General features: G+C 43.1%; 11 protein-coding genes across 11 annotated transcripts; 6 read left to right on the top strand and 5 right to left on the bottom strand.

Annotated features, from left to right (window-relative positions):
- Positions 1 to 111: 111 nt before the first annotated feature.
- BCR41DRAFT_397177 (hypothetical protein) lies at positions 112 to 574 on the bottom strand (the record flags this gene model as incomplete). The annotated part of the gene is made up of 2 exons (XM_022028871.1): positions 112 to 300; positions 440 to 574. The coding sequence occupies 2 exons, from the start codon at positions 572 to 574 to the stop codon at positions 112 to 114; spliced, it is 324 nt and encodes a 107-aa protein (XP_021880448.1).
- A 90-nt stretch (positions 575 to 664) lies between these two features.
- BCR41DRAFT_397176 (hypothetical protein) lies at positions 665 to 3,116 on the bottom strand (the record flags this gene model as incomplete). The annotated part of the gene is made up of 5 exons (XM_022028870.1): positions 665 to 1,317; positions 1,537 to 1,600; positions 1,752 to 2,343; positions 2,427 to 2,859; positions 2,999 to 3,116. 5 exons carry the CDS (start codon positions 3,114 to 3,116, stop codon positions 665 to 667), a joined length of 1,860 nt encoding a protein of 619 aa, XP_021880447.1.
- A 109-nt stretch (positions 3,117 to 3,225) lies between these two features.
- Positions 3,226 to 4,438, top strand: BCR41DRAFT_422876 (hypothetical protein; the record flags this gene model as incomplete). Its single annotated transcript, XM_022030215.1, has 3 exons — positions 3,226 to 3,351; positions 3,503 to 3,566; positions 3,786 to 4,438. The coding sequence occupies 3 exons, from the start codon at positions 3,226 to 3,228 to the stop codon at positions 4,436 to 4,438; spliced, it is 843 nt and encodes a 280-aa protein (XP_021880446.1).
- Positions 4,439 to 4,528: 90 nt separating this feature from the next.
- Positions 4,529 to 4,991, top strand: BCR41DRAFT_397174 (hypothetical protein; the record flags this gene model as incomplete). Its single annotated transcript, XM_022028869.1, has 2 exons — positions 4,529 to 4,663; positions 4,803 to 4,991. 2 exons carry the CDS (start codon positions 4,529 to 4,531, stop codon positions 4,989 to 4,991), a joined length of 324 nt encoding a protein of 107 aa, XP_021880445.1.
- A 415-nt stretch (positions 4,992 to 5,406) lies between these two features.
- On the bottom strand, positions 5,407 to 8,647 carry BCR41DRAFT_355515 (methylmalonyl-CoA mutase-domain-containing protein). The gene is made up of 8 exons (XM_022024501.1): positions 8,373 to 8,647; positions 8,030 to 8,275; positions 7,746 to 7,852; positions 7,591 to 7,669; positions 7,415 to 7,519; positions 6,863 to 7,327; positions 6,416 to 6,782; positions 5,407 to 6,285 (listed from the first exon to the last, which is right to left on the bottom strand). Exons 1-8 carry the CDS (start codon positions 8,436 to 8,438, stop codon positions 5,498 to 5,500), a joined length of 2,223 nt encoding a protein of 740 aa, XP_021880444.1. The 5' UTR covers positions 8,439 to 8,647; the 3' UTR covers positions 5,407 to 5,497.
- BCR41DRAFT_93952 (hypothetical protein) lies at positions 8,353 to 9,180 on the bottom strand. Its single transcript, XM_022031089.1, has 2 exons — positions 9,116 to 9,180; positions 8,353 to 9,039 (listed from the first exon to the last, which is right to left on the bottom strand). The coding sequence occupies exon 2, from the start codon at positions 9,013 to 9,015 to the stop codon at positions 8,518 to 8,520; it is 498 nt and encodes a 165-aa protein (XP_021880443.1). The 5' UTR covers positions 9,016 to 9,039; positions 9,116 to 9,180; the 3' UTR covers positions 8,353 to 8,517.
- Positions 9,181 to 10,203: 1,023 nt separating this feature from the next.
- BCR41DRAFT_355511 (mitochondrial carrier domain-containing protein) lies at positions 10,204 to 11,978 on the top strand. The gene is made up of 6 exons (XM_022024500.1): positions 10,204 to 10,281; positions 10,414 to 10,464; positions 10,744 to 11,118; positions 11,229 to 11,380; positions 11,463 to 11,605; positions 11,682 to 11,978. Exons 1-6 carry the CDS (start codon positions 10,268 to 10,270, stop codon positions 11,808 to 11,810), a joined length of 864 nt encoding a protein of 287 aa, XP_021880442.1. The 5' UTR covers positions 10,204 to 10,267; the 3' UTR covers positions 11,811 to 11,978.
- BCR41DRAFT_355509 (hypothetical protein) lies at positions 11,964 to 14,071 on the bottom strand. The gene is made up of 8 exons (XM_022024499.1): positions 13,632 to 14,071; positions 13,479 to 13,524; positions 13,263 to 13,357; positions 12,817 to 12,884; positions 12,594 to 12,734; positions 12,361 to 12,494; positions 12,189 to 12,265; positions 11,964 to 12,097 (listed from the first exon to the last, which is right to left on the bottom strand). The coding sequence occupies exons 1-8, from the start codon at positions 13,990 to 13,992 to the stop codon at positions 12,033 to 12,035; spliced, it is 987 nt and encodes a 328-aa protein (XP_021880441.1). The 5' UTR covers positions 13,993 to 14,071; the 3' UTR covers positions 11,964 to 12,032.
- A 1,042-nt stretch (positions 14,072 to 15,113) lies between these two features.
- BCR41DRAFT_94061 (hypothetical protein) lies at positions 15,114 to 17,613 on the top strand. The gene is made up of 4 exons (XM_022031090.1): positions 15,114 to 15,239; positions 15,426 to 15,910; positions 15,998 to 16,933; positions 17,031 to 17,613. Exons 2-4 carry the CDS (start codon positions 15,446 to 15,448, stop codon positions 17,298 to 17,300), a joined length of 1,671 nt encoding a protein of 556 aa, XP_021880440.1. The 5' UTR covers positions 15,114 to 15,239; positions 15,426 to 15,445; the 3' UTR covers positions 17,301 to 17,613.
- A 42-nt stretch (positions 17,614 to 17,655) lies between these two features.
- BCR41DRAFT_355507 (hypothetical protein) lies at positions 17,656 to 18,054 on the top strand. The gene has a single exon (XM_022024498.1). The coding sequence runs from the start codon at positions 17,779 to 17,781 to the stop codon at positions 18,025 to 18,027; it is 249 nt and encodes an 82-aa protein (XP_021880439.1). The 5' UTR covers positions 17,656 to 17,778; the 3' UTR covers positions 18,028 to 18,054.
- Positions 18,055 to 18,657: 603 nt separating this feature from the next.
- On the top strand, positions 18,658 to 22,849 carry BCR41DRAFT_355505 (p115 like vesicle tethering protein). The gene is made up of 13 exons (XM_022024497.1): positions 18,658 to 19,173; positions 19,327 to 19,443; positions 19,546 to 19,599; positions 19,729 to 19,924; positions 20,006 to 20,193; positions 20,328 to 20,522; positions 20,627 to 21,043; positions 21,142 to 21,232; positions 21,325 to 21,510; positions 21,616 to 21,788; positions 21,909 to 22,221; positions 22,307 to 22,494; positions 22,620 to 22,849. The coding sequence occupies exons 1-13, from the start codon at positions 19,003 to 19,005 to the stop codon at positions 22,803 to 22,805; spliced, it is 2,475 nt and encodes an 824-aa protein (XP_021880438.1). The 5' UTR covers positions 18,658 to 19,002; the 3' UTR covers positions 22,806 to 22,849.
- Positions 22,850 to 23,506: the final 657 nt, after the last annotated feature.

Genomic DNA, 23,506 nt, shown 5'->3' with positions numbered 1-23,506 from the left:
AAGTTAGTCCAGAAATTCAGGGGCAAAAGATTAGGTAGAAAGGATACAGGAGACGAAAATAACAGAACTTACAAATTTTTTGTGGGTGTGCCGGCACCCAAATACTTGTGTCTAGCGTCGTGCGCGCTTTGCACCCGGAGCAGGCGACTCTTCCGAAGGTTTGTACTTTGCAGGTCTCTCTTGCCTCTCAATTTGAGCAGGACCAATTCTTGCGATGTTTTCCGCCCCTACTGCGTCACGGTCGAAGAATACCTTACATGCCCGGCAATAATTAAAGCGAAGGTTCACCGCCTCTAAAAGCTATCGCAGAGGGGTCGAGGGCAGCGGGCGCTGGTGTAAAATTCGTGCGCCCCTCGTGTCTTGACTTAAGCGTTTCAACTGGCAGTCGTTTATCAGCAAGGGCTCCAGCTTTTCTTATTTTTTTTTAAAAAAGTCATACCTGTGTGACAAGGTGTCTCGTTATAGCAGTGTGCTTGCTGGGAACCCCTTTACTACTTTCAAAGGACCCTAGGCCGACGACACTCGCTGCACCGCGTAGTCGAACGTAGCTCGTTGAGCCTTTCGTAGGTCCCATTTTTTTTAAGTGTCATCTAGACTCGTAGAACTCTTGAAGCACATCCAAATTCTTTGATCCTGTCTGTGTCTGGGACTCCTTGTTCATCCATTAAAAGTACTCATTGTACGTATCCCTTCCAAACACAGGGATGGCGCTCTCAACCTCAATCATTCCTTTTTCACGCTTCCTTTTGTTCAACAGGTGATTGAAACGGAGGACGGGGAGGTACAAGAACCTGCTTCTCACCTTTACCGTTTGCCGCAAGTTAGGGTTGTGAGGATCCAGGGAGGAAAACGTAAGGACGTTAACAATACCAGGATCGCATCCGACGATAGTTGTGGTGTTTGCGGATGGGCATCGCTCTGGCTCGTTGAATGTGAGCTCAACATTTTCAAGCAGTTTGGAGCTCCTCTTCCAGTTTATGTTTGCGTAGTCTTCATCTGTCAGGTCTTCATCGGCTGCCTTTGAACACGTCGTGTTGAGGAATCCTTGAGAAAGCTGTAGATTCAGAACAAGACTGTTGGTAGGAATCGTTCCTTTGAGTTTGAACCGAGTTATATCTTTGTCCTGTGACTGTAGGGATACTTTGTCTCGATATCCATGAACCATGCGATCACCTCCAATGTCACAAAAGAGAGCCTGTATCAAAACCCCTTTTGTTCCCTGTATACACTCAAGCATTGCAGTCTTGGAAGGATTGTTGAGAGGCAGAATACGCTCCAGCAGCCGCTTGGTATCTTCGTTCACCCAGAGGATGTCAACTAGGGCGTGTTCAGATAGATACACATACCCAGGTGTCCAGGGGGACGTAGGAAAGTCTGAGTATTTTTTCACTTTTTTGTTCTCCCGCAAAAAAACTCAATATCGCTCATATCTTCGTTTGTTTTCTCGACATCAAACTAGAAAAAATAAAAAATAAAAAATAAAAAAGTCTGGATAGTTGCAGAATATGCATGAAAATACCCTACACAAGGTTATACCATTGCGCTCCTGTAGTGCTGCTTTAATGATGTCTGTACTTGGCCCATTAGTAGCTCTGATGCTCTTGGAAATGAGATCTTTTTGGGATCAAAGCCTTGCACGTCCCCCAATGCGATGTCTATTTCCTTTATTGGGGGAAGTTCAGTGGTGGCCTTCATAAGTGAGGAGATAATGGGGCGTTTCTACCGCCTTTCCTTGTTTTTTTTGCCCTCACGTAAGCTGAATTGGGGCCACCTTGACCACTTAAAAGAAGGGTGGCAAGACGGAAGGAATAGCCAGTGCTATCCAAGACCTCGTCCAGTGCCTTTTTCCTCGACCTTGCTGCCCCTAGTAACCGCATGATCCTCTCAATGTCCAAGGCAATCGCCCAGTATGCATAGCGGCGTAGTCGGTTGAGGACAACAACTGCCCCTCGGATCTGGCTTGCAATATTATCCCTTTCATCTGCGTCCAGTCCGCCTTTCCTTGCCATGGAAGCCTTGAGGGACCCAATTGTTAAGGCCTTGATAGGGTGCTTACTACTGTAGCTGTGATCAACCTTCGTAGCATCCTTCAAGTTCCTAATTGGTGCACCTTCTTTTTTAGCCCTGTGGGGCTTCTTGCCTTTGTGCTTCCGCTTTTGTTTTTTCTGTTGCTTCTTTTTTGCCTTTCTCCGACGTGGTGGATGCTTAAGGCCTCGCCTATCGTGCTGACGGCAGTTACTGATATCAACTGTGCGCCCATTCAATATGCTCGGCTTGTCAGAAAAGATGGGCCGGAACTGGTTTCTATGTGACCCTTCCGCTATATAGAATGATGGTGCGCCTCTACATTATTCAAGAAAGGGACTAACGATTAGTATTGGGGACGTCTGGTTTCAAGGCCAAAACTATAGCTTGAGCTTTCTTACGTTCTGCGGCGCTGCGCTCGCCTTTGCTGAGCCATTCTATTGCGAAGATCCTTTCCATTGAGTAGACGCTGCTTGAAGTTATCGAACTCATTGTTCGATGGTAACGCTTGGGCCGACGTTTGATGGCCGGAAGTAAAAATACGGAGAGCTACTCTGAAACGGCCTTCTTCAGAGGCTGCATTCCTTCCCAACATCTTATTAGCTTCCCTAAGGTAATCTTGAAGCATTTTATTGTAGTTCTTGTTCCACGCAACCTCTCGAACTAATCGAAGATTATTAATCGGGTCCAACGTCTCGAGGTTCCTTGAGTAATCATTGTCTGCGATGGCACAGAATAACACCAGATGTTCGTGTGATGGCAGGTTTAGTACTTTGATAACATTGTCCACGTCGTAAGCCTCAAACTTCCGTCTACGGTGTGGAAAGGATCGCACTAGGAAGCAGACTCGTTCGTACGCAAAAAAATCAGAGTCTTGGGATATCACGATCCTATCATTCTCCTCATTATGGCACCCTATGCATGGATCCGCTTCATTTGCACACAGACAGACATCGAAGACAGAGCTAAGGACTGTTGCCAGCTGATTCTCGAAGACCCTTCTGGATGCGCCTCATGACTTGAGGACGAGTCCATACCCCACTCCGAGAATTTCTCTCGAAGGTGCTCATATCGTTCTCCAAAGCATCCATATTTTTTTGTCTTATGGCTTGCCGTTCTGTCCTTGCTTTTTCTTTCTCAGTACAAGGTTCCCCATCAATATGTATAGTCTGGGCGATTGCCTTGGACATTGAGAGGATCATGCGGTTACTAGGGGCAGCAAGGTCGAGGAAAAAGGCACTGGACGAGGTCTTGGATAGCACTGGCTATTCCTTCCGTCTTGCCACCCTTCTTTTAAGTGGTCAAGGTGGCCCCAATTCAGCTTACGTGAGGGCAAAAAAAACAAGGAAAGGCGGTAGAAACGCCCCATTATCTCCTCACTTATGAAGGCCACCACTGAACTTCCCCCAATAAAGGAAATAGACATCGCATTGGGGGACGTGCAAGGCTTTGATCCCAAAAAGATCTCATTTCCAAGAGCATCAGAGCTACTAATGGGCCAAGTACAGACATCATTAAAGCAGCACTACAGGAGCGCAATGGTATAACCTTGTGTAGGGTATTTTCATGCATATTCTGCAACTATCCAGACTTTTTTATTTTTTATTTTTTATTTTTTCTAGTTTGATGTCGAGAAAACAAACGAAGATATGAGCGATATTGAGTTTTTTTGCGGGAGAACAAAAAAGTGAAAAAATACTCAGACTTTCCTACGTCCCCCTGGACACCTGGGTATGTGTATCTATCTGAACACGCCCTAGTTGACATCCTCTGGGTGAACGAAGATACCAAGCGGCTGCTGGAGCGTATTCTGCCTCTCAACAATCCTTCCAAGACTGCAATGCTTGAGTGTATACAGGGAACAAAAGGGGTTTTGATACAGGCTCTCTTTTGTGACATTGGAGGTGATCGCATGGTTCATGGATATCGAGACAAAGTATCCCTACAGTCACAGGACAAAGATATAACTCGGTTCAAACTCAAAGGAACGATTCCTACCAACAGTCTTGTTCTGAATCTACAGCTTTCTCAAGGATTCCTCAACACGACGTGTTCAAAGGCAGCCGATGAAGACCTGACAGATGAAGACTACGCAAACATAAACTGGAAGAGGAGCTCCAAACTGCTTGAAAATGTTGAGCTCACATTCAACGAGCCAGAGCGATGCCCATCCGCAAACACCACAACTATCGTCGGATGCGATCCTGGTATTGTTAACGTCCTTACGTTTTCCTCCCTGGATCCTCACAACCCTAACTTGCGGCAAACGGTAAAGGTGAGAAGCAGGTTCTTGTACCTCCCCGTCCTCCGTTTCAATCACCTGTTGAACAAAAGGAAGCGTGAAAAAGGAATGATTGAGGTTGAGAGCGCCATCCCTGTGTTTGGAAGGGATACGTACAATGAGTACTTTTAATGGATGAACAAGGAGTCCCAGACACAGACAGGATCAAAGAATTTGGATGTGCTTCAAGAGTTCTACGAGTCTAGATGACACTTAAAAAAAATGGGACCTACGAAAGGCTCAACGAGCTACGTTCGACTACGCGGTGCAGCGAGTGTCGTCGGCCTAGGGTCCTTTGAAAGTAGTAAAGGGGTTCCCAGCAAGCACACTGCTATAACGAGACACCTTGTCACACAGGTATGACTTTTTTAAAAAAAAATAAGAAAAGCTGGAGCCCTTGCTGATAAACGACTGCCAGTTGAAACGCTTAAGTCAAGACACGAGGGGCGCACGAATTTTACACCAGCGCCCGCTGCCCTCGACCCCTCTGCGATAGCTTTTAGAGGCGGTGAACCTTCGCTTTAATTATTGCCGGGCATGTAAGGTATTCTTCGACCGTGACGCAGTAGGGGCGGAAAACATCGCAAGAATTGGTCCTGCTCAAATTGAGAGGCAAGAGAGACCTGCAAAGTACAAACCTTCGGAAGAGTCGCCTGCTCCGGGTGCAAAGCGCGCACGACGCTAGACACAAGTATTTGGGTGCCGGCACACCCACAAAAAATTTGTAAGTTCTGTTATTTTCGTCTCCTGTATCCTTTCTACCTAATCTTTTGCCCCTGAATTTCTGGACTAACTTTAAAAACCTTACAGATCAACATAGCAAAGAAATCTTTGTTTTAGGGGCAACAAGACGACTTTATGAACCGAACACCCATGCTCAAAAATGGATTGCAGTTTACATTGCCCTGGGATAGTCATACTATCAAATTAATCTTCACTGAAAAAGAGTCGATGTGTGTAACAAAAAGGATAGAATGACAGGATACAGCACATCCATTATAAAGGGCAAAGACAAAATGAAAAGTGATATTTGAGCATTGACAAGAGAGCTGCAAGAGAGAGTTTACTGAACACATGAAGAAATATAATGATTTATTATCGTTTGAAGATATTTCCTCAGTGCTCAATGCTTCTATTACTAATGCGAAAATATTCAACTTTCTTCCCTCGTTCTTTGTTTTTATCTACATTTTATAGCTTCAGCTTTTCGTCAATCTTGTTCACTACCTCTTGTGCTGCTACAGGGATACGGGTGCCAGGACCAAACACAGAAGTGACGCCAGCGTCATACAAGAACTGATAGTCCTGTTGGGGGATAACACCTCCACAGATCACAAGCTTGTCTCCGGCTCCTTGCTTCTTCAACTCTGCAATCAATTGTGGTACAAGTGTTTTGTGGCCTGCTGCCTGAGATGAGACGCCAACAACATGCACATCAGCATCAATAGCTTGGCGTGCTACTTCGGCTGGTGTTTGGAATAATGGTCCTACATCAACATCAAAACCCAAGTCTGCAAATCCAGAAGCAATCACTTTGGCTCCACGATCATGCCCATCTTGACCCATCTTGGCCACCAATAAACGTGGGCGTCTTCCCTGTTCTTTCAAAAACTTTTCTACCAAGGAAATGGTTTCGCTCACGTCATTGCTATCACCATACTCAGACTTGTATGCTCCAGAGACAACACGGATAGAAGGTGAATGGCGCCCCCATACCTTCTCCAACGCATATGAGATTTCACCAACAGAGCACCTCTCCTTGGCAGCCTCAACAGCAAGGGCAAGGAGGTTGCCTTTACCCGTTTTAGCACATTCGGTCAGTGCCGTTAGGCATGCTTCTGCTTTTTCGACGTTCCTCTTCTTACGTATTTCCTCCAAGCGTCTGGTCTGGCCCAGACGAACGGCTGTGTTATCAATGGCTAAAACATCAATCGGATCCTCTTTGGCCAAGCGATATTTGTTGACACCGACAATGACATCTTTTACCCAAATAACAAGTCATAGTAATAAAAAATAAAAGATTAAAACAAAGTATCCGTATCATATAAATATATTATCTCCGAGCAACAAATATTATACACACATATTTTTCATTGAACAGCATCTCACCTTGACCTGAATCGATGCGAGCCTGCTTCTTAGCAGCGGATTCTTCGATCCTAAGCTTTGGCATTCCACTTGCTACAGCCTTGGCCATACCTCCCATCGCTTCGACTTCCTCGACAATCTTCTTAGCAGCATCATACATATCATTGGTCATTGATTCCATCATGTAGGAACCTCCCCATGGATCAGCTACTTTGGGAATGAATGCCTCCTCTTGTAAGATCAGCTGCGTATTACGGGCAATGCGGGCACTGAATTCAGTTGGCAGACCGATGGCTTCGTCAAACGCGTTTGTGTGAAGAGACTGCGTGCCTCCTAAGGTAGCAGCCATTGCTTCAACGGTCGTGCGAATGACATTGTTATAAGGATCCTAATAGATATTAGTTAAATCGAAAAAGATAAGTACTTTTTTTTTTTTTTTTTTTTTTTTTTTTTTCCTGCTTTGCCTACCTGCTCAGTCAAAGACCATCCAGAGGTTTGACAATGAGTTCGTAACAGTAAGCTCTTTTCACTTTTAGGCTGGAACTTCTCCTTGACCAAAACAGCCCAAAGGCGGCGGGCAGCTCTCATTTTTGCAATCTCCATGTAGAAATTCATACCAATGGCCCAGAAGAAGGAGAGACGGGGTGCAAACTGGTCGACCGTCATGCCTGCTTTAAGGCCAGTGCGAATATATTCCAAACCATCCGCAATAGTAAAAGCCATCTCAAGAACGTTGTCAGCACCTGCCTCCTGCATATGATATCCCGAGATGGAGATCGAGTTGTACTTTGGCATATTTTCAGAAGTATACGAGAAGATGTCACCGATGATCTTCATGGATGGATCAGGAGGGTAGATGAAGGTGTTGCGCACCATAAATTCTTTCAAAATATCGTTTTGGATCGTGCCGGATAGCTCGGCCAGTTTGGCTCCCTAAATCGTAATAATAAGACATTTCCATCAATGTTTGTAAATAAACCGCTACAGAGCCCAGCCTATCTATTAATGCTCATTACTAACCTGTTCCAATCCTGCGACAATAAACATGGCCAGAATGGGCAATACTGCGCCATTCATAGTCATAGAGACCGACATCTTGTTAAGAGGGATACCATCAAACAAAATCTACAGGAAAAAGCCAGATTAGTCTCCTTGAACTCAGTTTCAAAAAAGGTTTCTCAGATTATATAACTTGCCTTCATATCTTCGACCGAGTCAATTGCCACACCTGCCATCCCAACATCACCAACGGCTCTAGGATGATCAGAATCATAACTGTTTTACAGAAAAATGTATAAATACCAATTTTTTTTTTTTTTTTTTTTTTTTTTGAGTAATTTTCTGTTCTTACCCTCGGTGGGTGGCCAGATCAAAAGCTACACTGAGACCTTGTTGTCCAGCAGCTAAGTTTTTTCGATAAAACTTATTTGATTCCTCGACCGTACTGAATCCGGCGTACTGTCATGTGTCAGAGGTGGAGAAAAAAAAAATCCCGATCAACGTCTTGTCAGATTGATGGTTGTTTTCGTAAAGTAGAATAATGCGGAGATTCATGTGACCTTCTCTAGGATCCATGTATATTGACCCAATGTCATGGCACAAAACTCTTTTTTGTTTCTTTTTGTTTGTTCATACCTGACGGACTGTCCATGGTCGAGCCGTGTACATGGAAGCATAAGGGCCTCGGGTGAACGGAAAAGCACCAGGAATTTCATCAGGAATGCCTTTCGTATCTGCTTGCGTGTAGACGGGCTTGATGTTGAGTCCTTCAGCAGTTCTCCATGTCAAGTGCTCCTCAGGATTTTTGCCCTTGAGCTCTTTTGTAGCAAGTTTGGCCCATTCTTCATGCAGAGGTTGACGAGATCGATCGGTTGTGTAAGTCTATTATCATACAGTTAAAAAAGGATATTAGAAATAATCGAGTCAAATTTTATGAAACAAATGTTCAGGCACTATTGTATTAAAAGAGCTAGTATACCTTTTTCAATTGCAAACGCGAAGTCCATCGTATGGCTGGTCTGTGAATGTGTTTGAGCGAGAGCATTGCAAATGAGTATGGTAACAATGAGCTTTTTGGACTAGAGTGCCGGCACGGAGAATCAGTATAAGGAGAGCAACAGGAGTCAAGCGAAGGACGAGAGAGAAGACCAAAGAGGCACTATTGTATGGCTCACTGGCAATGCAATGCTACTATGTATTTTGTCGTTGGCGTGTAAAATGCACGCGATGCAGATTTTTTTTTTTTTTTTTTTTAGATCTGCAAGGAAAGACAAGCGTAAAATGACACTCAGAAAGAGTAGAAGAAAGTGGAGTGCAGTGAGGAGGAGTAAAGGGTTAAGGAAGGTGGAGAATGGAGAATGGAGAATGGAGAATGGAGAATGGGAAATGGTGGAAGGAGAAAGGAGAAAGGAGAAAAAGAGAAAGAGGAAAGAGGAAAGAGGAAAGAGGAAAGAGGAAAGAGGAAAGAGGAAAGAGGAAAGAGGAGAGGAAAAAGAAGTGTGGGAGAATAGAAGACCTGTTGTTGCCCGTGGGAAGAAAAAATAAAACCCCGCTTGGGGGCCATAAAGCCACACATTCATTGCATTTATTAGCGTTGCAATGAGAGACTTGCTAATGGCCATCTATGGCATCTATTTGCATTGATGCTTCAAATAAATATGTCAGAGATCGAAGAAATAAACCACGCTGATCAGAAGTGCGTTGTTTTACTAGATTTTCTACCTAATTTTGGACTAGATCCTGGACTCCGAAGTCGAGGTGGGTGACAGAAGAAGTTGGGCCAGAGATAAGTGGCCTACCTTAGGTATATAATAGATGAAGTAACATGGATGCATCCGAAGAGGCAAAAATGTCCTTAAGAGACAAAGAGTGGCTGTCACTTAAGCTTGCATTTGAGCTCCAGTACAATACCACAGGTTGGCAAACGGTCGTGATGAGGAAACTGCGTAGAGAGATCATCGTGGGTCCTGTCTTTGAATAGTCTGCATTGAAGTCTCAGAGTTGACAGGTGATAATAAGGAAACTATTCTTAATATCAATTTCTTTGCACAGGAAGGATCCTAGTTGCAGTTGTATGACAAGGATATAGTTGATGGGTTCGTGCGGTAACGTGGTAGATGGTATGAAAAGATGATATCCATTTCTAATGTGGGTTAATAGGGTTTGATGAAGGATTGCTGAGGATGGATCTGCGTCTGTCCTTCCTCTTCATGCAGCAAGCACGGGCGCTTACAAGAGCCAAAAATAAGGCTATCCTCAAGAAAGCTAATAGTACCGTATGAGTAGTTAAAGTACTGGGTTCACGCGTAGATGCGAAACTAGAGGATGGGGGTTGGATGACGGTGTTGTTGCGGACAGTCCCCCAATCTATTCCAACAAACAAACAAATAGCAAAATGCCGTTCCTGCAACATTAATTTTGTCGTAGCTTGCATTCCACAGTCCATTGTTCTCGGAAAAAAAAAAAAAAAAAAAAAAAAAAACTCCAGTTGGGCACGGGAACGCAAAATATACATGTACTTTGCTTTTTTTTTTTTTTTTTTTTTCCCTGTTAAAGAAGTCTTCATTACGACCTGTGTAGCCCATAGTCTGTGCATCTCTTTCCATCTTTGCTTCATCATCTCCACTCCCTTACCTCTAGTTTGTTCACATCCCATGGCATCGCATCACGATCAATACGCATTTGGTGCCAATCAAGACCATTCAACAGCAACAGGCAGCAAGTAAGTTATGAAACAACAGCAGATTCTGATAATTAGACAGAAAATACTAAAAATATTTCTTTGACTCCATTCCTTTTCACAGATTTATTTCGAAGCTTGGCGCCGGTGCAGTGGCTGGTATTGCTGGTGTTCTGATCGTCTACCCGCTTGACATGGTCAAGACTAGGTTAGTTTTTATTTTGACAGGAGACGACAAATCTTGTCGACAATGGAGTGAAATGAGAAATTTCCCTCATTTTAGCGCTGTAGCAATTAAGACAGTCTATACTTTTTTTTTTTTTTTTTTTTTTGCTATTAGACTACAAAACCAAAAAAAAGATTCTTTGGGCAAGCTGCAGTATCGTGGAGGGTAAGTGTGCAACACACAGTCTGGACCTTATAAATGTGAATCAAGCATTTTTTAGATCTCATAACACAGCAACTTTGAGATGATGCGATAATGTGGGAAAAAGAAACGCCATATACCCATTAATGTATGCAAGGCTGAGCTATGGCCGAGTGATTAAATAGTATTTTTGTCGCCAAATGGCTCTTTGGATCAGAGGCCAGTCTATCTAAGGAGTAGAATTCATAGCAAAACAAAGTGTTCATGAGTGCTTTGTTGATCTCGGTGCTGTAATTTACTTAGACTCGACTGCTTCCGTCAAGTCGTCGCTAAGGAAGGTGTTCGAGGTCTGTATCGTGGTATTGTTCCTAATCTGATCGGGATCACCCCTGAAAAAGCCATCAAGTTAGCTGTTAATGACTTTTCGCGTGAATATTGGGCCGAGCGTCTTTCTGTGCCTGAAGACAAGCTACCAATAAAATATGGTATGCTCGCCGGTGCAACTGCAGGTTTCTGCCAGGTCATAGCCACCAACCCCATGGAAATAGTCAAGATTCAGATGCAATTGGCCGGATCCCAAAAACTGACTCCTAATGAACAACGACCCACTGCTATGAGCATTGTACGCTCTTTGGGTTTGCGTGGTCTCTACAGAGGCACTCCTGCCACATTGTTGAGGTGAGAGAGCATTGACTACTTCATTTAGGGAAGGAGAGAAAAGAAAAACGGTTTATTAATGTCTATTTGCCACAATTTCTCCTTTCCCCAAATTACCGTAAACGAATTAGGGACGTGCCATTCTCAATCATTTTTTTTCCTTTGAACTCATACATCAAACTACAGGGTGCAGATGAAGACGGCAAGACCCCATTTTCCGTGGTCTTGGGTGCTGGTCTTGTCGCCGGTGTTGTTGGCGCCTCCACAGTTACACCCGCTGATGGTAAGATCCTGAAAAATGTTTCGAAGATAGGCGCAACCATTGATTCTAATGCCTTTTATACAAAATTGTTCACTGAATATAGTAATCAAAACGAGGCTTCAGGTGACGAGAAAACCTGGCGAGCCTGTTTATAGAGGCATTGCTGACTGCTTCCAACAAATTGTGCGAAACGAAGGATTCGCTGCACTTTTCAAAGGTGTTGTCCCTAGGTCTCTCATCGTCGCTGTAAGTGAGCGTTGAACACAAAATGGAACAAAAAAAAGCGCTAGTACGTCTACTAAATCAAACTCCTGTTGGTTAGCCTATGTTCGCCATCGCCTTGTTTGTATATGAACTCCAGCAGCGGTACCTTGGGCCCTCCATGTCTGAGCTTACACCCCTTCACACCCCTACAAGTTCACCCGTTCTGATGTTGAACGACAGGAAGTGAGCTTGCGCGTTTCTAGGTTTCAAAGCACGCCTTTATTCTTGCCAGATGGAGCTATTTGGTACAACGCATCCCAATCTATACTCCTTGTACAATTCATTTGCCCACATAGAATCGTCGTGAACATGCGACACTCATTTGTAGAATAATCACGAGTTGTTTAAAAAAAACCTTTTAATCATGTATGGCTATCACCGGCTACTCAAAGTGTCTACTCTACAGCTTTTATTTCAATGACGAAAAACCCATAGGAAGCAATATGTTGGCTTCCATCCGTTCAATCAGTCTCACTAAATTTGGAGACGAGAATTTCGTGAGCATGTTTCTTAAAACATGGTGAAAGTATTTTGGTTTTTGATTCTAGTTTTTTTACACACATACCTGTATTATACACAGTCTCTGCCCATCCGTCCACTTTCCAGGCCTGTTCGCGTGTCTTCTTACGCGTCTCGAGATCCCTAGGTACACGATTAATGAAAATAGCAGAGGCAAAGGGTTGCGGTGAGATTTATAGGCCTTTTTTGAGCATGTTTACACACCTCAGGCCACTTACGGATAGTTCCACATGTGATGAACATAGTTTAACTCCCCAAGCTGTGAGAACCATGCTCCGACTGGCTCACAGAATTGGCGACGGCACTCTAAACCTCTGCGCCAGTTAGTCTCCCACTCAAGTAGATTTCCAGGCTAGTAGTAGCACGTTTAGTTAAAACAGTTCGATTAGATGGGGAAATGCAGCCTTAACTAAACGTCATTATATTACTGCTCATGAAATTTTCAATTTGCCTTCAAAAGATAGGTTCTCATCTCATAGATGCCTCCCAGAGCAACTGGTGGTCGGGATTTCCAGAATGCAAACTCGAGGCAGATCTGGTTATCTCGACTGATAAGTAAAGGCCGCAAATCCTTCAAAAACTTTTGATAAGCCTATTATTTCAAAGAGTATAAGATAAAGATCAAAGAGTTTAGAGTAAAACAAAGTGCACAACCAAAGCCTCTAATATCTTACTAGGTCCTTCCTCAATCGGTCCATCTCCTGTACATGACCTGCATAGCCATCAAATTCCCAGATGTGAACTACAATAGAGAACATATAGTATTAAATGGAATTCTATTTAGTATTTTTGTGACTCTCAGAGTCGTCTGAAAGAGAGTAGTGTCATCGCTTTTTATGCGCATTAAAGTTTAGTGCTCTCAGTCTTGCTCCACATCCAACACCTCTGCTTTAATGACCACATGATAACTATTATCCATATCTCGGAACAATCGATGACAACATTGATTTTCAAGGATCCAGAATGCAAATCCGCATGACTGATACATATATTCGGCGAAAATGAGTTCTAGATACTTTACAGTCCTGAAAAGTAGCGGCTCATGCTTTATATAATTCGTTCACGACTATTGTTTTTTGCCCTATTATGCATTCAATCCAATGTCAGTTAAAATACTTGCCTGCAGTATCTAATTGACCAATCTCCGTCAGCCAACTTCCAGTCAGGCGGAGTCTATTGTTGGACTCTTTAACCATTCTTGGGAAAGCCTCAGACCTGCAGTAGGTGACCCCATTAAGCACAATGCATGTAACGCGTGAAAAGAAATGATCAATAGAAGAACACAAAGCTGCTGATGAAGAAAAGAAAAAAGAAAAAAAAAGTCCATGCTACTTACACTAATTCTACGTAATCATCAAATCGTTCAGGTCGGATGCGGTGCTCTAGTGACAAATCCAAAAGAATTCCCTATCAATACCAATGCTTGTGCACTGCCGTGTGTCAACGATGCAAATGAAGAAAAAGTAGCAAATAGGCCGACTGCACATACTCTGAAGTTCATGAACATATTTTCCTCGGGCCAGGGAAAGTCCCCATGATTCTTGACTTTGAACCTTGGGCAGTGAGCCGGAACCATGAAGAATGCTGTTAACAATGCCGCTGACTTTCCCAAGAGGTTTAGCTGACGAGGAGCCGTCTTTGCTGCTATCGCTGTCCCCGGCACTGGCGTTAGTGTTGTCAGTAGCAGGGTTAGTTCTTTGGGTAGTGGAGTGCGTACGTCCAGAATCAGAGTCTTCAGCACTGCTTTTGCTTGTGAAAGCTCGCATTCCAATAGGTATAATCTTATGAGGGTAAGCTCTAAAGAGAGAAGAGATGGATGCCCGAATAGGACTACGAAGAAAGACAGACATCTTGAAGTTATATTAGACGGCTAGAAGGATGTTGGGGTCGTTGAAAATTGGCAAGGAAAGTAAAAGAAAGTAGTGTGAGAGCAAAAAAGGATGATGAGTGTTCTCTTTTTAATTGGTGCCAAAAATGGACGCGTGCGTTGGGACTGCTTCTGGGACTTTTTTTTTTTTGTGCGTGTTAGGATGGGTGAGGCACAGCAACAAAAACGACTGATTCAATCCTAAATATGCAACCCGTATCAACCTTACCAAAGGGTCGAACACACCAGATGCGCCCTATCCAACGCCCGCCATCATGGATCGAAGCCATTCTTCATCGCCCAATTCGTGTCGAGTGTTGGTCGTGCCTTCGCCCTTCATGGCTTCATCGAAATCAGAAGAATGAATCGCCTTCTGATTGGACATGCCCTCACTGCAAGACACATCAATGTCGGGATAAAGTAACTAGCATAGCGATTTAAAAAGACTTATTTGGGAAAGACATATAGAGTAATAATTGACTGCCTCATTTGCTGAAATGGAAACTCATAAACTTGTTCTAGGATGGAAATATTGTGCCGGTCCCGGAAATGTTTGATGAATCATTGAATGAAGATGTTACGAAACGTATTTGTAAGTGCCTCTGCTTGACTAGAAACGAAATATTCGCTTTCCTTGCTTTTGATTTAGTATTTAAATACTTTTTTTTAAAAAAAAAATTGTTTGATGCATCCTGCGTATCCCATGCAGCTTACAGCCTAAAAAACAGGAGAATCGCAGGAGATAATGATATTCGACAGACCTCGCGAAATGACATTTTCTGTGAAATGTGCAGCGGTCATCAACGAGTTGTCTATCAATTACTAAGCAATTATATACCAGACGAGGAGGTAGGTATGGTTGTGTGTTCGTCGTTTTGTCATTCTATCTGAGAACTTTGTTTAAAAAACGTAGTACGAATTTAACATGACCTGTTCATATAACACGTTTGAAGGATGAGAACTATGAAGCTTACTACGACAGTGCAGAGACATACAGACGGCAGCTTGAGGAGCGGTATCCATTGGCTTGTGTAAGATGTCTGGATAAGGTCCAGAAAGAGTTAGCGCAACAGGGTCATCAGATCAAATCTAGCCTTCTGAATGCAACACTGAGTAAGAGTAGAGGCGATAATATTAGACCTGCACGGAAATATCCAAGTATAGGCTGGCTCTTTACAGGATGTAGTTACTTGTGCGCGCATACAGCATTGCTGAGCACTGAAATCATTGGTATGAACCTTTATCACTGTGTGCCTAGTATTGGAACTGGCCCTACCCATTTATATCGACACATGTATGCCTCTAACACATTCCCATAATACTTATCTATCTTTTTTTTAGTAGGCTTCTTGGGCATCGATGCACTCTTTGATTCGAAGATATTTCAGCTACCAAAGTTTCTCACCCAAAGTATAGGCTGTCTGACGCTACAAAACATGATAGGGGCACTTTCTAAGCTTTATTCTTCTGCCTTTTGGCCATGGTCAACATCTGATGGACAGCTGCTTCGCACTCTTTCCGATGATGAGCTATCAGCTATCGTCATTTTGGGCTTGATGGGACTGTCGATTGCAGGATTATATTGGGATCCAATGCATTTCACAATACAAAGGATGCCACGGATTCGGATCCGAGAACGTCAATACCATATTTGGGCACGAATCGGCGCGGTTCCTCTTCTGGTTTTGCAATATTTAGTTTTGTTTATCGGTCAATGGAAGCAGAATTTAACTCAGCTCTGTAGTGCAATTCTCATGTTACATATTATATATCTCTTGGCATTTCATACTGGACGATATTTACAGGAACCATTGGAATTCAAGCTTGAGAGACAGGCTATATCCCCACCGTCGTCGAAAGTCCTCTCTCGCAACAATGCCTTATTGGAAAACCAGCACAAGGTAGTGCTTGTTTGGCATTTTCTATTTGATATAGTAGCATCAGAATTATACATATTTGACCAAGCATCGTGTTTTATCTATTAATAGACCAAGAAGCGTGAATCCAATGCTGTGTCCACGTCAACTCGTCTAGCAATAAACTCTTCGGAGCTCTTACATGATGGCCCAAGATCCCGCACTGATTCACCTGACATTGATCAGATGAGTTGGTCATCTAATAAGCCTACCCTAACTTCTGCGAACCATCTGTCAGCAGCATTTGGCATGTATCGGGACCCAAATCGTCACTCGGAGCAGGAAAGCGCGTCATTCCAGCCGGGTTCACGACCCGGGAGTGCAGAAATGTTTAATAACAGCTTTACTGCTGGCAATAGTAATGTCAAATTTCACACACGAGCCTACGAACCCTCGCCACTAGCCAATCCTTCTATCATAGCCAACATGGGGCTTAATAACATATCTTTAGGCGAAATGTTGGGTTTTCCCTCCGCAAAGTTCCAGCCTCCCGAAAACCACTTTGCGCACCGGTCGGCAAGGTCGCAAGAGCAAAATGAGACGAAATCTTGGTCTCATCGGGAGTTTACATCAGAAACAGAGAGGTCTGAATTGAATCATTCGTTAGCCCAACTAAGACGACCTTTAGCTAGGTCTGGATTCTCTGATTATACGGACGCTGACATGAATGATGAAGATGACTCCTTGGCCTTCAGCTCTAATCACGGGCCATTTGGGAGAGATGAAAAAGTTAAGACACCTTCGTCCTCTGGTGGATCTCTAGAATCTCCAAGAAATTGTTGGACATCCGATGGTAGAGATCTTTTTGCAGCGCAAAGATATTTTCCACCTGAGCCTGAAACTGGTTTGGAGGACAACTTCTTCGGTATTGTCAAGATTGTAGATGACTATTTACCTCCTCAGCAAGGGCCTCGGAGCATTGGTGGCAGGAATTTAATGCTCAAGAAACGTTTAGCGCGACGATGGCTCATCCTTTTGTTACTCTGTCGAACCTGTTTTGCCTGGAAGGTAAGGTCATTGCTTTACATTTATCGTAATCTGATATCGATTCACAATGTCACGATCCTCACCCAGTATTATTGTCATGTTATCTCTGTGATATTAGTTTGTGTTTGAATTGTCCGATGCCTTGAGCTGGGCTAGTCAGGCTATGTTTATAGGAGTCGTGATACATGCAACGGCATTTTGGGCACTAGACGAATACCGTGCAGTGCTTCGTCAAATGAGAAAAAAGACTGTAGCTGTAGAAAAGAAATCACCTCCAGAGCCTAATGACCCATATGAACCGAGAAAAGTGGACCATATATGCTCGGTAAGGCTGTGTTCTGATCCCTGTCAAGTCCATTGGGACGTAGAGCATCACAAGAATATCTAATTCTGTATTTTCATATTAATTGTTGAGCAATAGTACCTTTTATTGCTACTTTTGGCTATGCGTGTTGTGAATATCGCATGGGTCCTTGCAGACAACGACGGGCAATTAAATGTGATGGACTGGTCGCCACGCATCCTTCACCTGGTATTCCCATGGAGGGAGAAGCAAGGCGTGTTATGGAGTGCAGTTATGGGATGGATGCAGGATATTTCGATCATGATCCTCCTCCTCATCTTAATAATCTTTGGCGCTGGACACCCATCCTCAAGCAAAAAACACCTATGAGCTCGTGGCTATAGCACAACATATGATTTGCAAAAAAAAAAAAAAAAAAAAAAGATAAAAAACCAACCAAATCGAACCTTGACTCTGCATTCTGCTATCCCTTGGTCTGCAAAGCGCCAATAATTCATGGGCTGAAATAACTCGATAGCCAAAAGGACAAAAAACAGTAATTGGTTTTACTTATAGTTGGACTATGGCCTTCCAATTACTATTGATGTTGACGCTGGTTGCTTGCAAATCTCTTTTAAACGAGAACTTGGACCAAGCAGGCACGAGCAATGCTTTTCGCTCTGATGGTATAGCAATTGAATTAGATCTGGCAGCTGCAGCTAGTATTTTGAGCGTAGAAAGGCAGCTTCGAGAAAGCTGCTGCAGAGGACGTGGGCGCAACACACACTGGTTGATAATTCATAGACTATATTCGAACCGTTGTCATTGTTAGGATATAGTTTCTAACTAACAAATAAAAGGGATCCCAATATCATCAACTTACCCGCCGTACTAAATGGCGCATTAGTGTGGCATGTTTGTTCATCATCCTGGTCGTGCTTTTAAGTGACCAAGCTGATTTTAGCACACCTCTCTGGCTAGCGAACATCCACAATAGTCATTGTACCCATAGTTGTATTGGTTGTTGTCGTAGCCGGAGGACACTTCTCTAACCTATCAAGCTTAATCTCCTCAGTCCCTAGTAGATCAAAGTTATGTTTCAACTGTTGTTCCTGTATTCCTGATTCGTTAGTCTCCCACCCTCATTCTCGGCAGCCCTCCCAAGGCAAACTTGGTACTGAGCGAAAAAGAAAAAGAACTTGGGTGGTTTTGTCGGAATCAGTAGGGTAAAGGGACCATAGGGCGACAAAGTGGATAGTAAGAGAAAGCGGAGGACGAGGAGGTAGAATATAGAGATGGCTCTGGATATATAAGGGCTTTAACTAGTTATATATAAGTCATCCAACGCGTCCGTCGCTTATAGCTTGGCCACACCATGTACATGTACATGTATTGGCTGTTGATACGTGTCCATTGTATGGAACACGCAATTATGAGCCTTTTGTCATTTCCACCGCAATAAAGGTTTGACAAAACTGGGCCTACTTAGAAGGCTGAAGACATTCACGTGTTCCTGGCCGAGAACTACCTGCAAAGTCTTAAGCGTGCTGCCGAGTTGGAGAGCATGATAGAACGCCTATTTCAATTAATGCTAGGGACTGTATACTTACAGAGCTTCGAAAATTTAAATTGAACGTTGGTGATGAAGGACAGGATAAGCTTTCTCTCTCTCACCCTCCTTCCCTCCCTTTTTTTTTTCTTCATTGCTGTTTCAACATCTAGTAACTTGTGGCAATAGAAACGTCAAAATCAGGTTTAGGCAAACTTAACATCATTGACTTCATCTGAAGGACATTTTACTACAACAATGGATTTTTTTGCCAGTGGCCTCAATGCCTTGCGTGGACAAAAAGGGCAACATCAGACAGGATCAGAAATCATTGACAGACTTTGTGAAAGAATAGAGCATGCCACCCTTCTCGAGGACAGACGTGCCGCTGTTCTCGCTCTCAAGTCCTGTTCAAGAGAGCACAAAAGAGTATGGATGGCTGATCACTATTCTTCTGGAGACGATGAAATAATAAAGATGAACATGATGACAAAAAAAAGGGGTACAAAAGAGGCTACGATGAATATGTTTGTATATGATATAGTCGTTGACAAATAGCGAGTTGTCGTAATCCTCAACTAGGATGTTGGAACACGAGGAGTTTTAGTACTCTGCAACATGTTACGACGAGATTCCATGGACATTGATATCTGTAAAGCTGTCCTAGAGACATTAACAGTACTCTGTCAACCGGATACGGTATGATTACTATAAAAAGAAACTGAATCGAGGAGCTAGTAGATGGCGATGTTTACTGATAATCAGCTTGTTGTTTCTCTCATGCATCATATTACCGCATAGGATCGAGAAGGGACCATCGAGTTTGCGCTGGAGATGTCAAATGCAATCATGAAGGCAAGCTACTTAACAGGAGTCAAGAATAGTGGCAAGGAATATTTATATGTTGGAGAGTAAAAGTACCTCAACTAGATTACTGTGTGCTGAATATGACTTTATTCTGATGTTTCATTATCATGGATGTAGGATGCTAGTGATGTGGCCATCCTGTTGGATATGCTCGAGGAAAATGATTTTTACATACGATTCCATGTGGTATCGCTGCTTTCTACACTTGTACTGAATAACGCCGCGCGACTTCAAGAATGTATCTTGACGTCACCTATTGGCATGTCAAGGCTGATTGCACTATTGGATGATCGCCGTGAGATTATTCGCAATGGTAAGATCGGGTTGGATATATTGAATACTAGCTGTTTGTAATAAATCAAAAATAACCTAATAATACCCTTCTCATCCATAGAGGGGCTACTGTTGTTGATATCATTGACAGAGTCGAATGCAGATTTGCAAAAGATCGTTGCTTTTGAAAACGCGTTCGAGAGACTATTGGCTATCATAGACGAAGAGGGGGCCGTCTCGGGGGGGATTATTGTCCAAGACTGTCTTCAATTAGTGCAGAATCTTCTTAGATACAATGTCTCAAATCAGGTACCAGTATATATCCAATATGGTTTTGACTCTTTGAAGATCTGAATGAGAAAAGGAGATCGAATAGTATGATGAGGAAATACCCACTTATTCACATCGTATGGCTGCTGATATCTGGGGGGTTAATACTATAGAATTACTTTCGTGAGACGAGCTGTATACAGCGAATCCCATCTTTGTTTGAAGACGATACGTTGGATAGCAACGGCAGGCATGAGCTTCCGCTGAGAGACCAATGGTCGGACCAAAAGGGGAACAATATGATTATGATTCTGGAGCTGATTCGCGTCCTTGTTGTTCCTGACCACTCAAACACTGCACCAAATCAGGTATGTCAACTCAGGAAGAGTTTTGCCCGATCACCTAATTTTGAGGAAGAAAGTGAGCTATGTGGACTTGAGCTGAACAAGATATTACTATTTTTTACTAATAGAGATCCATGTCTCAATGCGGGATCCTCCAGCTTTTGATCGATCTTTCTTTGGCATCAAATGCTCCTCAAAGGGTGAAGGCCAGTGCATTCTACGCTCTAGCGGAGCTAATTCGGCTGAACAAAGTCAACCAAGATGCGCTATCCAAAGCTGTCATTACTCCAGCCCACCCACCGCCTGTCCCCATAGGAGATGCGTCACTCTCACTTGCAGCACCTTCACGATCATCAACTCAATTATCTCGATCTTCCTTCCAATCTGGGAGAGGCTCTACTGTAGGCGACCGTGGTGCCCAGGCTCATAGACACTTAGAAGTACGCGAACGCTGCCCCGCTATTGTTGAAGTAGTAGCCATTGCTGTAGGACGATATCCTGGCTGCACGTACTCAGTAAGGGCGGCAGCTACCTGTCTATTTCAGGTAATGTTGGTGTAGATTGAAAAGTCTAAGTTTCCGTGGAAAAATCAATTTTTTGTTTCCGTTTTATCTTTTTATAGTATTAACTTTCCTAGCTATAGTCTTTTGTTTTAGAGAATCCAGATACACAATTAGTACTAGCCACAACTCTGAATGCGCCTCCAGAAGACAATCCAAATATAGAGTCTCATGGTAAGTAAACGAGAGTGCAAAGACCAACAAACGGCATTTGGCTCAGAATATGAAAGTTTAGGACATTATCTGATACAGTATTTATCGTTCAGAAAAACCACAATCACCAGGAACACTTTTGCTCAGCGCTCTTCAAGGATGGCAAGATGACGCTGAAACAACTGTGGCGGATCCATACAACAGCTGGTTTGCATCCGTTCTATTTTCTCATATCTTGCAGAACAATGCCCGAGCCAAGGGTATCGCTCTTGCGATAACGTTTGGCGACGAAGAAAATGGTAAGTCTATTAAATTTAAAATGTAAAGCGACGATTCAGTTAAATGTATCGTTCGGTGGCAAAGCTAATAATATTTTATCGTTACATGTCTATACTGGGTAATAGGTGAAGATCCTGTGTCGCTAATTCATGCCATTGCAGCCGCGTTAATGGTTGCTGTGAAGGGACGAGCAGATGTACGAGTTGCTCTGGGTTACTTAGCATTACTGTGTATTTGGTGCTATGATAGTCCCAAGAGCATTAAGGACTTTTTATCGGAAGGTGCACACTTGCAATTTGTAAGAATGAAAATTTTGATTTTGTACCATGCAATTGCACTCTCATGGTATTACAATGCTGGTGCTGAAATGATGCTGTCAGAAGATTTATGACTAATACTATGGATGATTTTTGTATAGTTAATCGAGCTTATTAGTCCATCATCCAAAGAAGATCCTATGGTTCAGGGCTTGGCTGCCTTTCTACTTGGGATATGCTATGAATTCAACTGGGAGAAGGATGCATTGATCACACGAGCTACTATTCAACCCATTATCTTGAGCCGTATCGGACATGACCATTTTGCAGCGTGCATTACTCGCGTACGCGAGTCTAAACCTTTTAATTCAGTCGCGCCATTTATGATAGTTCTTCCATCCGAAGAAAGCGATGGGAAGTTGCCTAATCTCTACTTTGACTATTCATTTGTTGAATTTATGAAACGCACCTTTGGTAAGATATTCTGGACAATTATTATTTTTTTTTCCTTTTACCTTCTTATTGAAGCTTATAAGGATATTGTGTGTATCACATGTAGAACGAACACAGAAGTCAATCACACTGTCTCCAGAAAACACACCCACACAAAATGGGCTGGCACTTCCCAATAATGCCGAGATCGAGTCAAAATTGACTTTGTTACAGACCAAGCTGTCGACGCAAGACGCAGAGTTAGAAGAATTAAGATCACAACTGGAGGAGGCCAAAAAGCTTCTTGCACAGAAGGTTTTTTTTTTTTTTTTTTTTTTTTTTGTACAAGTCTATCTTTTAAATGTGAGCTGCTGAATCAATGTCGTGAACATGTTGCTCAAATAAGTATCTCTTTTTTGTTCAAAAATATATAAAAATAGGCTCATGAACAGGAGCAATACGAGAATACGCTTGCAGGACTGCGTGAGGAGATGCGAAGTCGGCAAGAACAGCATAAGGCACTTGAGCGAGAGCATGAGGATCTCTTAATCTGCCTGGCAGAGCAGGACCAAGAGCTAACGGGCTTGAAGGAACAACTTCGAATGCTTGGAGTGGATGCTCCGTAGTGTCCTCTGTACATATGACTTGTTACTATTAAAACAAAAATGGCTTTGGAATTTACCACAGTAATTCATACGTTGCGTTGCAATTTGGTATGGTGCTTCCTTTTTATTTTTGCAAGCTTTGAACACTGGTGAAAATCACTGCGCTTATAATACGATATGACCCTTTGAAATCCCCTCACCCTCTTCAAGTGGATAGCTCAGCAGGGTCACTATATAAGGAGAAAGAGAACATCTAACAAACATAGCACTGGGGGTTCAAGCGAGCGTATTGAAGTAAATTGATGGCCGGAACGGAAGACTTGAAGCAGATATTGCAATGACAGCTTAGACAGCAGAGACAGCAGAGACAGCAGCAGAGACGCTAAAAAAATGAAGACTGGAGGAGAGACAAGCATACGTCTGCGATATATACATTCTTATAGACGATACCCCATGCGTATAATCCGAGCTTACCTCCAATTCTTTTATTATTAACGAGCATTATACGATGGCTTGGGTATATACACATTTAGAAAATGCCACGTAAAAATGCTTACTACCAAGTCCCTCTTGCGGAAGATAAAACGTCGATGTTTTCGGAGCTGACAGTTCCTCCTGTTCGCTGCAGCAGAAATTGGTGCCCTGTGCTGGCTCGTGTACATACTCGTTAATGCACTTGGCCAACGAAACAGGCCCGAAGATTCCGACGTTGATGTATGCAT

This window comes from Lobosporangium transversale (genome assembly GCF_002105155.1).
Source record: "Lobosporangium transversale strain NRRL 3116 chromosome Unknown BCR41scaffold_23, whole genome shotgun sequence".
NCBI lineage: Eukaryota > Fungi > Mortierellomycota > Mortierellomycetes > Mortierellales > Mortierellaceae > Lobosporangium > Lobosporangium transversale.
Note: the sequence above shows the minus strand (reverse complement) of the source record. Positions and strands in the feature narration are given on the sequence as shown.